The sequence below is a fragment of the Hypanus sabinus genome, chromosome X1 (assembly GCF_030144855.1).
Source record: "Hypanus sabinus isolate sHypSab1 chromosome X1, sHypSab1.hap1, whole genome shotgun sequence".
Taxonomy (NCBI): Eukaryota; Metazoa; Chordata; class Chondrichthyes; order Myliobatiformes; family Dasyatidae; genus Hypanus; species Hypanus sabinus.
The window spans coordinates 34,914,558-34,928,464 of record NC_082738.1 but is presented as its reverse complement, the minus strand read 5'-3'; the positions used below and the strand labels follow the sequence as shown (position 1 = coordinate 34,928,464).

Here is a 13,907-nt window from a genome sequence, read left to right as displayed (position 1 = left end):
ATTGTGGACGAGAGCTGGGTTTAAATAGGCTGCAGGTGATTCCTGTTAGATGGATGGAGACTGGGGTGGGGGTGGGGCGTACCTGCCTATGCTGGACTGACAGTTTTTTTTTATTTCATCTAATAGTTTCTCTTATATATCATTTTATAAGTTATTTCCTTCAACTCAAAACGCTTTATTCATTATAAGTACTTTTGTACCTTTTGTTTAGCTTGGACTTTAATCTCTTGACTTCCTTCCTTCCTTTGTAGGATGCCATTTGCTGATTTCTTTTTAGAATCAATCCCTGAGAACACCATTCAAAAACTTCTAATATGTTATAAACTGTTGGCATATAAATATACTTAGCATATTACAACCTTTCAAATACTTAAGCATTTCCAAATATTTACCACTGACTACTTGAAAAATATTTATTTCTTGTTTACCTTCCCTGATCTATCTTCCCCACTTTATTATTATGGTCTTTGTCTTATTTATGTCATTGTCAATTATTAAATTAAATCATCTTATGTTGTGATCACTATTGCTTTCATGTTCCCCATACACTTCTATCTGCTCTGTTTTATTCTCTATTATTAGAGCAATGGTGATTCCTTACTTGTTGGATTACTTATTCATTGGTTAAAAAGCTCTGAAGACATTGTAAAAGCTCTTGTTTATTTTCCTGTATTCCTATTTTTCTTGGCACTTTATTTGAGGCTGTTTGCCTACATATTTCTTCCTTCCAGGTTTAGAGAGTTTGTATAAAACCCATAATAGAATCACTTCTTGGACTTTATTCCAAATCTACTTGTTTCTGTTTTCATTTTAATATTAATTTTGGTTTTCAGTTTAAACTGTTGGTTGTTATGCTAACTATGAAGTTGGCAGTGAGGGGACCTGGATACAAGGTGACTAAATGTTAAGTGCAAAGCTCAAACAGCAACTTGGAGAGCAAAGCCAGTGCCTCCCCCACTGCCCCTTCGCACCCAGTACATCAGCTGGTTGAGCTGAACCATGCAGGCTCCGAAAGTCCCAGGTTAGATTCCCAGTGAGTGTTAGCCAGGGCAGGGCAGAGACCCTGGGTCATGCTTGCAGCTCTAAGAACGCAAATGAGGATGGACTGACACAGCAGGGAACTGCACCCAGGAGTGGAGGGGACAACAGAGGCACATACTTATTAAAAGATTTAAAAATTGCAGCTGTGCATTACTGCAGGCTCACAGAGGAACAATTACAAGAAATCTAAGCCATCAATTAAAATAATAAAATTGTGCTTTTGTAAAAAGGGACAGACAGTTCAATACACTGTTAAGCCTTGTGCTGAATTAAAGAATATGTCTTGGAAGCAGGAACATTCAGTATTAACTAATGATCCTTAAAAACCAAATTCAAAATAACATGATTTTAATACCTACTGTTTTCATGTTATGAAGAGCTGATCTTGTCAAACTCACAGCTGTGGAGAATTGCACTGGGATTTGCATTGCCCATTATGTGCTTTTCTATTTAATAGTGTCCTGTGGCCATAGGGCAGTTAGTCAGCTGCAGTCCAAACCCATTTGCAGTTAAAAGGCCCTGTCCTAACAGACAGGGGTCACAACCCCATATTTCTGTCCCTACATAACATCATCTGCTTCCCAAAGGATTTGGCTCCAACTGCAAATGAACACTTCACAATATAGAGAGGGCAAGAACCCTTTTAAGCAACTCCAAAAGGTTATTTGATGCACTATTTTTTTAAAAATGGAAATCCTGCTGCCTAAATTCACCCAAAATGAACCTTTATAGCTGCTCTACAGTGGAAGGCTTTGACTGCCCATTGGCATTGCAGGGTTTTTTTTCTGGAATGAAGGTTATATATAGACAGGCCAGACCAGATAGGGACAGCAGATTGTTTTCCTGAAAGAATATCAGCAAACTATTTGGATTTTTATGCAACCCAGCAGACTCAAGGTTACTATGAGTAAGAGCAGCATTCTCAGATTTACACTGAATATAAATTCTGAGAGTCTCTGAATAATTAACCCAGTAATGTGCACCTTACACAATGCCTCTCCTTTCCCTGCCAGTGGTAGAGGGACAGTGTTTGCTGCCGAACTTGGAGAGGCCCTGTGCAGTAGACCTCGCCTTTGGGGTCAGGGATCCATGGAGGCCAATAACAAGATATTGGCAGGCCGCTTGAGCCACCAGTCAGATTGTAGTATTCTGCCATAGCAGATCATGGAGTAAAAGCATTTTACAGGGAAGAAAATAAAGATCAGCGCACTAAACAATGCGTTTCCTCTGGGTACCTTGGTTTCCTCCCACAGCCCAAAGCCATCTGGGTTGGTAGGCTGATTGGCTACTGTGGATTGCCTCCAGTGTGTAGGTAATGGGTAGAACCTGAAGGAGTCGGTGGGAATGTCGGGAGGTTAGCGTAAATATAGGTGCTTGGTGGTTGGCATGGACTCAGTGGGCTGGAGAGCCTGTTTCGTCTCTGTGATGTAGAGAGATTACTGAAGAATTGACTAGGGAGCTGTGAAGGTAACAGTCACTTCAGAATGCTGAAAGGGGCGATGTTGGCGTGGTGGTTAATATAGTTGCTTGAATTAATTCTGTTCATATTCAGATTTCCTTTAAATCTGTCAAATTTTGTTCTCAGTACAATGAAATATTTACACAGATAAGATAGATACCCTGTGCAATACTGCCATCATTTCTTATTTGGACGGTGTGAGTGTGCACCCATTACTGTAAACAGTAGTGTAATTCTTGCACTACCATCTTATCAGTGTGAACTTGTAAATCTTGTAAATGTCATCTTTGGCTTGTAAATCTTGTACATCTTATTTTTAAGGTAACTTGTTTTTGTTATTCTTTCTAAATCTCTTCTAATATTTGTATATTTGTGCACTTGTAATGCTACTGAGACACCGTAATTTCTTTTGGGATCAATAAAGTATTTATCTATCTATCTAAGGACTATTCATTGAATGTAGAGAGCAGTGGGATGAAAAGTGATGTCCAGGGGATCTTTTATCTTGCCCTGTCCAAGAGAAGTTTCACCTGCCCTGTCCAGGAAGAGAGGGGTTGAAAGCAGAGGTGGGAAATTGGTGAGATGTGGTAATAAACTCTGAGTGGAAGCCATGGCTCAGGAAGAATGGAAATGTCTCCTGTATGGAAAGTCTTCTGATCAGAACAGATACAACAGAGATGGACGGACTGGGAGAATGGAGTGAGGCAGGGTCAAGTATGATCGGGGTAGCCATGAGAGACTGTGGGCAAGTATCTGTGTTCGTCCATTCATCCTTTACAGTTTCTGCCATTCTTTAATGAGATTCCACCACCAGGCACAGCATCTACTTTCAGCATTTCCAAAACACTGCTCCCTCCACATTTCCAGGTCTGCTCTTCCACCTCCACCAACCACTCCTCCTCCCTCTTCTCACTGTACTTCCCCAAGCTATTCAAGCGATGCAACACTTTCCCCTTCACCTTCCCTACCACCATCCAGGGAGTCAGAACAGTCTTTCCAGGCAAAACAGTTCTCGCATTTCTTCCAGTCATGTGTACTGCATTCAGTATTCATCGTGTGGCCTCCTCTACACCGAAGAAACCAAACACAGATTGGGGGATCACTTTATAAAACGGGGGCAGTCCACAGAGGCGACCGTTACCATGTAATTCTCCATCCCACTCTCTGTCCATGGCCTCCTGAAATTTCCAACAAAGCCCAATGGCGCTTGAGGAAGAGCACCTCGTCTTCTGTCAGGGCATGTTGCAGCCTCTTGGACATATTAAATTCAATAATTTCAAGTAACTTGCTTTCTCTGCTTCTATCAGACATGGCCTGACTGCAGTGGGACATGGATTTGAAATGCTGGCTCTGTATTTGTCTCACCATCAGCAACACTGATGTTTCCTACTCTCATTGCCCTCATTTCATTCACATTTACATTCCTTTGTTTATGCTTTCATCAACCTTTTAACTACATCTACAGACCTCATCTACAGATTCAAAACACTCACACTAGTAGAGATGGGAAGTATTTTAAATGTCAGACCTGGTACAGGATCCAAGTCCCTATACATTTCAAAAAGAATTGTGGGGCTCCAGATATGAAGGAAAGGGTAAGTTACTTAATTATTTCAATTTAATTTAATAGTTTCAGTTATATATAGGTAATATTGGGTGATTTTCATTAACTTTACTTTTAAAAATCTAATTTCTTACTAACAAAGTAAGCTTCTTCCTCTTTTTCCATTTTAGGGAGTGTCTCAACAGCTTATTTCAAAATCATTTGCCTCACTTAGAGACATAACTAGAAACGACTGCTGGTTTATGAATTAAAACTCAGGAGTTTGATACACATTACTGAACGTAATACTGGTGTTAGATTAGCATGCAATGCTACAGTCTAAAGGTTCCTAATAAGCATTTCATTGCATGAAAAAGACAGACTTGCGCTTAATATTTGCACATGACCTGTAGCTTAAGAAGAGAGCTTGTATCTCACAGAATGTATACACACACACACACACACACTTGTATGTGAAGTTGGAGGTTGCACAAACAATAGTCTAAACTATTTATAACTTATATGCAGGCTTTAATTTGAAGTGATGAATTGCGATTTGCACATGATTAACAAGCTGAAAATGATTTTGCGATTTACGCTTGCAGGCTACAGCTTTACGTGGATTGCAAACTAACATACTGACTATAGTCTAGAAGCAGCTGATGGACATGTTTGCAATGTAGAAGCTTATGTAGAAATGAAAACCATCACTTCCAAAATATCTAGCGCTTAATATGATACTTTGCAATTTACACAAATGACCATTTGTGATTTGCACAAGCAAGAAAGATTAGTGTAATTTAAGTTGACTGCAATTTATGTACATACTCTACAGCTTAAAATGATGGATTTCAATTTGCACACATGATCTATAAGCATAAATGATGGACTGCAAGTTACATTAACAAGTAATAGCTTAAAATGATAAATTACAATGCACTACAGGATTAAAATGTCTATTTGCAATTTATATTCATGAAAATCATGTACATCTGTAGCTTAAATTAATCATTTGTTACTTACAATCTTTAAGCTCAAAACAACTGTTTGCAGTTTAAATGAGTAATCTATAATTTAAAATACTTTGTAATCTACAGATGCAAATCTAATTATTCTCCCAAGATCACTTTGGTGTATCTGCACTCCTCCTTTATTTTTCTCTTTCCATGCAAACTGTTTAGGGTAGCATTTATAGGAATACTAGAGCTATGCAAGTTGGGAGAACAGAATATTCCTTTGGTTAGCATCTATGAACTGTGAAGACACCACTTGTATCTTGGTATTTTTCTCCTGCTTAGCCTGATAGAAGAGCCCTGGGGAATTCCCTCTTCACTATGGTCTCCTGTATACTAATACCTGCCCTGATCCTTTGATCTCAGATTACTGGTTACATCAGCTCTCCTCCAGTCATCTTCCTGAGCTTGAGACTCTGGAAGGCAGTTTCACAACAGCTTCTCTAGACTGCATTGGCGATGAACCGGGAAACAGCAGGACTAACAGCAGACTCACAATACTTACAAAGTCATCTATCTCGTCAAGTTGGTAGACAATGACAGTCAAGTATTTGTTTTATTTCATTTCATCCTCTTTCTTGCTCTAATAGATTTAGAGAAACTGCTCAAACTTGCAAGAATGAGATATGATTTCTGAAAAGTTATCTCACCAAATGAGATGAAATAAAGGTCCATTAAACCCCCCCCCCCCAGGAGTTGTCAATCAAGCAATATCAGACAGAAACTCTATGAATATAGTGGTCGGATTAAATTCAGGAAATGCTGGAAACACTACAGGCTGCATGTGTGGAGAGGGAATCTGTTATTGTTTCAATGTTAATGGCCTTTTATCAAATGAAAGATTATCAGATTGAGGTGTTTGCTCTTGTGTTAACCTGTGGTATGTTGGTTTGGTAGGGGTAGGGGTTCTTTGCCCTTAACAGTGCCCCCCCCTCTCTCTCCTTTGCAGGGGTTATTGACCTGAAAGCATTGATTCTGTTCCTTCCCCTGCAGACACTGCCTGACTTGCAGAGTGTTTCCAGCATCAGCAGTATTTTAACTTAGTGTTTGAATTGATTGGCTGAGAACAGGTCATACTTGTTGACATTGTAAGTTCGAGATTAATTCACAAACAGTTCCATAATCATTATAACCAAATGTAATCCCCTCAGGCAGACAGTAGAGAGAGGACTACATTTGGTTATAATTATCCTGACACTTTTTGTGAATTAATCTTGAATTTACAATGTCAGTAAGACCTGTCTTTTAACAGCATCAGTCATGACCTCCTGATGTCCCCAACTGCTTTCTAGCTAATAGAGTTTTTGAGGTCTTGCCACTGTTTTATTGTAGAAATAACAAGCCTCTACACTGTGTCAGAGGCACAACAGTCCTGATTGAATAATCCTAGCAAATCGATGTTATGTGTACCTGTTGTGTGTGCTGAGACCTGCTGAGTTGGAAACCGTCGTAGGGCCATGGCCGGACTAGACTTGACTGAAGAGCTTTACCGTCAGCCTGGGTGATTGATGATCTAGAAACTGCACTGAGGGGGGACGCAGCACTGCCTCTCCAGTAATGACACATCCCTTCTGCCCCAAGTGGCTAGGATTCCTTGGTTGGTGAGAGGTTATCAGTGGGCCTCATCAAGCCTGGCACAGCCATTAGATGGAAATTACATCATCCTCTGAAGGAACCTGCAAAGCATCGTTGACCCACCTGTAACTGCGATAAGAGGCAGTGGCTCAGGAAGGTAGCATCCATTATTAAAAACTCTCACCACCCAGGACTTTGTGTTACTGCCATCAGCAGAAGAGGTGCAGGAGCCTGAAGAGCCACACTCAAGATTTTAAGAACAGCTTCTTCTCCTACACCATGAGATTTCTGAAGGGTCTGTGAATGCTACCTTGTTATTTGTCTTCTGCACTATTATTTATTTTGTAATTTCTTGTGATTTTAATGTCTTGCACTGTACTGCTGCCACAAAACCAGTTTCTGATTACATCTGAAAGCACTGCAGAGGCACGGCTGTCAAAGGCTTTCTCTAGCCCTACAGCCTTGTCCATCCACCCACACCCCCCCCCCCCACTTTCAGGTGACAGGGAAGGCTGCACAAGGGGCGGGGTTGTCAGGCCACTGCCTTAGGTATCAGCCACTGTCCTGTGTGGTGTCTCTACCGAGCTTAGATGCCCCTGAGCAGTAGTTATCAGTAAATGTACCTTGAGAAAGATTGACATGAAGAGCTGTGATGCCCATAGAGGTGCCATGCTCACCCTGAGCATCTCCAAACAGACCTCTGTGACCGAGTCACCAGCCTCCCTGGGCTTGGCCAATTCCAGGCTGACATGGTAATGGTGGTTGTGGAAACACCGAGAGCTGAACCCCACCGCTCTGTAGTAGTGCCCACTGGCCATTGTTCTGTGCCAAAGTACAGCAACGTGGTGGGATCGTTTGGGTCCTCTGTGGTCAAACAACAAGCATCCATACAAAAGAGTGGACGCCTTGTGTGAGATAATTTTTGGTGACATGATGAAGACGTTTGTAGTGTAATTGTCCAAGTGGGTAGGTGCAGAGGAAAGCTTTAGTTAGCAAAAGAGATCAGAATCGGGTTTATTATCACTGACACATGTCATGACATTTGTTGTTTGCGGCAGCAGGACAATGCAATACCAAGTGGAAGTTAAAATTCAAAGTAAATGCATTATCAAAGTACGTACACATTCTTGAAATGCATTTCATTACTGGCATTCTCAGAAACAAAGCAATAGAATTTACATCAAGCAGACAAAGTGACAACAAGTGATGTGCAAAGACAGACAAACTGTGCAAGTAGAAATAAATCTGCGAATGTGAGTTATAAAGAGTCCTTGAAATTGAGTCAAAGTTGTAGAATCAGTACTGAGTAGTGGTGAGTGAAGTTATCCATGCATAAGAGTCTTATGCTTGTAGGGTAGTAACTGTTCCTGAAGCTGGTGGTGTGAATCCTCGGGCTTCCGTACCTCCTTCCCGATGGTAATGGCAAGAAGATGGCATGGCCTGGATGACTGTGCTCTTTGATATGCAATTCTTTCAAGATGCAAGATGCATTTGAGCTGCTGTCCCCTTGAATGGAAAGAATATTGAGTGGCACGGAGGAATGAAGGGACCTTGGGGTGCAATTTCACAGATTGTGAAAGATAGCAGGGCAAGTCAATAAGGTGGTTTAGAAAGGTGATGCTGGACCTGAATCCTGCCTACAGTTCTTGTCACAATAGTACAGGAAGGATTTGATTGTACTGGAGAGGGTGCTGGGTAGGTCTGTGAAGATGTTGCCAGAAGTGGCAAGTCGTAGCCATGAAGGAAGGTTGATTGATTTCTGAACAAAGGAGACAGTGGAGATTTAGTTGAGGTGTATGACATTGTGAAGAGCTGGGGTACTTTGAATAAGAAGCAGTTGATTTCCTTTGCTGAAAGGTCAAGAACCAAGAGATATAAAGTTATTGCTAGAAGGATTTGAGGGGAGGTGAAGGGTTTCCTTCAGAGGGTGGTGTGGGACCCACTGCCTGAATGAGTTGTTCAAGCAGAAACCCACATTTAGAGGGCTGGTTGTATACATGATCTGCAGGGCTTACAGACCCACTGCGGGGCAGAGATGGCTAAACCGCCTCCTCCTGTGTAAGAGATTTTCTGCATGATTCTATGACATACCTCTGTCGGGATAATTTCTTTCTCGTTTCCTCCTAGTTGTGATCCTCCTGCACAACCCTTGGCACAGTTTCCATCTCAGTCTCCAGAATGAGAATATCTTCTGCTCCATGAAAGTTAGGCACAGCCTGAATGCTACTGAATTACATGGTTTATTTGGTCACTCCAACAGTTACCATTCCCAAAGTAGTTCAGACTTTAAAAGAAGGCAAAGGAAAATCCCTGATGTGACATGTTTATATGATTTCTTGTCTAAGAACTTGGCCTTGCAAAATTATTGTTGGACTGAGAGTCTAGGAATCACAACACAACATATCTTAGGATAGAAATTATGACATGAAATATTAAGAATAGATAAGAAAGTACCACTTCTGATAGTTCATGAACTTTCAGTGGCAAATTACTGCTTCATAATAGGCTGAACAGCCTCTGACTGTGCGGTAACCATTCTAAGATCTTCCATAATTCTACAGTTCGTCTGGATCAGTGCTTCTAACATGCATTAAGCATGAGACATTACTGCTTCAGATATTTTCCAAACTACAGAGCAGAAGCTGCTGCTCCTGATCATTTATGACTGCAAATTGCTTCTATTATTTTATAAACTATAGTCTGAAAATTGCTGTTCCTGATATTTTATATATTTTAAGCAAAAATACTGTTTTTGATATTTTCTGGTTGCTGAAATTACTGCTTCTGACCAGCAACATTAATTCTGTTTCGTTCTACAAAGAGGTTGCCTGATTTGCAGAGTATTTGCAACAATTTCTGTTCTGATTTCAGATTTCCAGCACCTGCAGATATTTTTTTCTTGCTGCTGGTGTTCTATCGATAGAAAGAATGGAAATGACTGCTTCTGATCATATATGATGTGCATACAGTAAATATTAAATTACTATTACTGTAGATCTTCGTGGATGTACATGTGAAATCAGCGCTTCTGGTACATTTTGTGGACTATTGTCTGGAAATTAATGCTCTAGGCATTTTGTGGATGAGCACTTCAGATAGTTTATGAAGTATATCTGACATTTTCTGAACAATAGTATTTTATAGACCATATCATATAACTCTCTTGGATATTTTATGAATTGCAGTCTGGACATTACTGCTTCAAATGATTTTGTATCACAGGCTGGTATTTACTGCACCTGATATTTTATGCACAAGTTATTTATTTTTATATATATTTCTTATTGTAATTTAGAGTGTTTTATTATTATGTATTGTACTGTACTACTGATTCAAAACAACAAATTTCATGACATTTGCTAGTGATATTAAACCTGATTCTGATTCTGGATCAAAAACGGGAAAAGTATGTTTTTTGTATTTTATTATTGTAGTAATAATAATAATTATAATAATTATTATTGTTGTTTTATTATAATTATTTTATTATTGTAATAATAATTAGTCCAATATTGTATAGACTATGGTGGGGAATTTGCAACTTCTGATACCTAATGGATAATAAGAAGGAAATTGCTTTTTCAGATATTTTCTGTAATATAGTCTGGAAAATTGCTGTTTCTGGTCTAAGCATTGTCCAGAAATTTCTGCTTCTGTAGACTGGAGAGGACAGTTGATATTTTATGGGCTAAAATTCAAGTTCCTGCTGCTCGTATTTTAAGGATCCTTGACTGTAAATAACTGCATGTGACACTTTGTGGATGATAGACTGGAATTAACTGCTCCTGATACTTCTTGGATAATTGGACAGCAGTTTACTGCCTCTGATATTCTATGCTTTAGAGTGAACATTATGTCCACCAATGTTTTACCAACCACAGAATGGAAATTAATGTTTTTAATGCTTCTAGCATTTTATGGACAGTGGACTGGAATTTACTGAATCGAGGAACTCATGGGCAAAGGATGGGAAAGGGCTCAACAAGCTATGGATTACTAATTACTGTCTCTGATATTTTATGTGCTATAGATTGTGTGATACATTGAAATATGTTACAGACTCTGGACTGAAAATAGGTGCTTCTCATCTCTTCTTGACTCAAGGGGGCAATGTCATATTGGCAGAAGGGGTGATGTCGCTTAAGCATCATGAAATAAATTGTAACATTTAAGTGTGTCTGCTGCTATATCGAAAGCCTGAAATATCTCTCTCCAGGTGACAACAACCTCCTGGTTGCTTCAAACTGTGCTGACACTGCAAGAGCTATAAGTTAGAATATAACTGCTCCTGATACTGTGTGGATTTGGGAATTACAGCTTCAGTCCATGGAATATCATGAATTTGGATATATTTGTATTTTGTGCACAGTAGCCCGGAAATGACTGTTTCTGATGTTTTACGGACTATGAACTGGGGATTACTGCTACAGATCTTTCTGATCTATGGGAGGACATTAATGCATTTGATACTTTATGGGAAATTACTGTTTTATATAGATAGATATTTTATTGATCCCAAAGGAAATTACAGCATCACAGTAGCATTACAAGTGCACAGATATACAAATATTAAAATATTAGAAGAGAAGTAAGAAAGAATGAAAAATAAGTTACTTCAAACAGTCTAACGGGGGGGGGGGGGGGTCATCACTTCCCTGGCTATCGGGTTGATTCATTATAGAGCCTAATGGCCGAGGGTAAGAATGATCTCATATAACACTCTTAGGAGCAGTGTAGTTGACTTAGTCTATTACTAAAAATGCTCCTCTGTTCAGTCAAGGTGGCATGCAGAGGGTGGGAAACATTGTCCAGAATTGCCAGGATTTTCCATAGGGTCCTTTGTTCCATCACAACCTCCAGTGTGTCCAGTTTGATTCCTATACTAGAGCCAGCCTTTCTAATCAGTTTATTGAGCCTGTTGGCATCACCCATGTTGATACACCACCACATAGAAGATTGTAGTGGTGGTGAGTGATAATTTCATGGATATTACAACCTCAATTATAATAATTAAAGATAAGAAACTGGAAACTACTACATATAAACAGAAAAGCGACACCCCAACATCTTGTGGGAGTCTAGACTGGAAACTACTTCTGCTACTTTATGGACTATAAACAGAAAATTATCACTGCTTAAAAGGCAAAACTACCTCCAACTGCTAGAAATCTTCTGATTACTGTTAGTATAAGAGTGAAAGTTTCTAATGCTGATATCATATGGACTGTCAAGTTGAAATGACGGTTTCTGATTTTTACACAAATTGTAATCTAGAAATTATAGATTGAACAATTTCATGGACAAACAACAGGAAATCACTACCTTTGAACAAACTAAGTAGCAAATTGTTGTACTGATATTTCAGTGACTATGAACCGGAAATTATTCCTAGTATGGACTATGGGTGAGAAATTATTGCTTCTGATAATATAATTGCAGAGATTTGCAAGTCACTGCTATTGTTTGCTGATATTGTTTGACTATAAAGAGGAAATTACTCCTGATATTTTGTGTATTATAATCTCTAAGTGACCACCACTGATCCACAGTGTGGAAATTAATGGATCATACATTTCCATTTATGAACTGACTTCAGAATCATTTTTGATGTTGCATCTTTCATATACAAGTTGTACTTCAAAGTAGTAAATAGCACAAATATAAATTATAATCCAAAAACATAGGTTAAAAATAGTTCTATCAGTGGATACATTTATTGTTAATCTTCATTGAGGCATTAAAATCGTTAAGTTTGGTGTTAGTTTTTTAAATTGTATTAGTAACATTCATGTATGGCTTTAGTATTTGCATCACTAGTTGTGATATTAGTTCCTTTTCCATATATTCTCTTTTATTTAGGTTTTCTATTATGATCTCCAGTCGCTGTTGTGTCAGTTATAACGTCTAATTTATTTCTATTCTCTGTAACACAGATTTTATTGCTAATTATACAGCAACTTCGAGTGGAATATTTGGACTATTACGATGTGACCTGGAGACTGACTGTGTGTGTGTTAACCTGATATCTCTATCATGTAAGCCGATACTTTGAGTTAGTTTCCCGTGGAAACAGATAAGGGATTGACCCAAATGTCGCTCCATCAAAATTGCAGCGTGTAGCACAGTTTGAACCAAACAGGAGGTTGTTGTCACCTGGAGAAAGACATTTCAGACTTTCGATACAGCAGACACACTTAAAGATTACAATTTATTACATGATGTTTAAGCGCCCCACCCCCTCCGCCAGTGTGGCATTGCCCCTTGGAGTCATCGATAGAATTTTCACCCAGAGTTTGAAGATGGGACAGGGGTACTCACGTTCAGCGGCCATGGTAATGACAGTTTCTGTCGTGGCGTGATACTCGTCATCTTCCAGAGCAGGCTCTTTGGCTGAGCAGTCATCTCCCTGGATGTCATAGCGGTCCAGCAGTTGTTGCAACGGGGGAGCTTTCGGCAGCAGCTGATTGACAATGTCGCGGCTGATGTTGGGGGCTTGCTTCAGACGCAGCTTGCTCAGGATTTGGGACTTGATGGATTCCAACCTCAGTGCTTTGCTGTGCTCCCTCCATAAACAAGCGGAACATTCTTGACTCTCAGCTTCCGCATGGTCTGAGACGCTCTCTTCTGCCCCCAAATCCTTCTCCAAGGCTGGTTCGTTGCTGCCTGTCAATCCCAGAGAGATCAGGAGGCAAAGCAAAACGTGTAGTACTTGCATGGTCTGCTGGCGTGTGAGTGTGTGTGTGCGTGTGTGTATGTGTGTGTGTGTGTGTGTGAGAGTGTGTGTGTGTGTGTGTGTGTGTGTGTGAGAGTGTGTGAGAGTGTGTGTGTGTGTGTGTGTGTGTGTATGTGTGTGTGTGTGTGTGTGTGTATGTGTGCGCGCACGGCGCGCCCTACTGAGAATGAGGAGACGTGCTGGATCCCAGATTGCAGCCGGGACTGAGGAGAGGGCAATGGGTGAGTGACACGCTGGTGTATCATAACTGATCAACTGGGTCGCCCCTTTTTATATTATAACTTTGACCAGAACTATTGCGTAGTAAAAATCCGGGATTGGCTAAACAGCCAAAGGGGTTTTTGGCTGCCAAGATGGGAGAGAGAGAAAAAATTAAGATGTTGCATATGTCATTTCTAGTTCTGATTTGCAGGTTTCCCTCTCTGCCTGCAAATCCTTGTAGAGCTTGAATTTATACTCGTTCTCTCTTCCATTCAATGGACACAGTTTGGACTATTCTGTCCATTTAGACACGCTAATAGTTTCATTCACTAATCTTATTTC

General features: G+C 39.9%; 1 protein-coding gene across 1 annotated transcript in view; it reads right to left on the bottom strand.

Annotated features, from left to right (window-relative positions):
• LOC132384474 (growth/differentiation factor 11-like) overlaps positions 1–13,346 on the bottom strand; it is a 29,021-nt gene extending 15,675 nt beyond the window's left edge. The window contains exon 1 of the mRNA XM_059955625.1: positions 12,950–13,346. Within this exon, the coding sequence (XP_059811608.1) occupies positions 12,950–13,346 (397 nt within the window). The remainder of the gene's footprint in view (positions 1–12,949) is intronic.
• Positions 13,347–13,907: the final 561 nt, after the last annotated feature.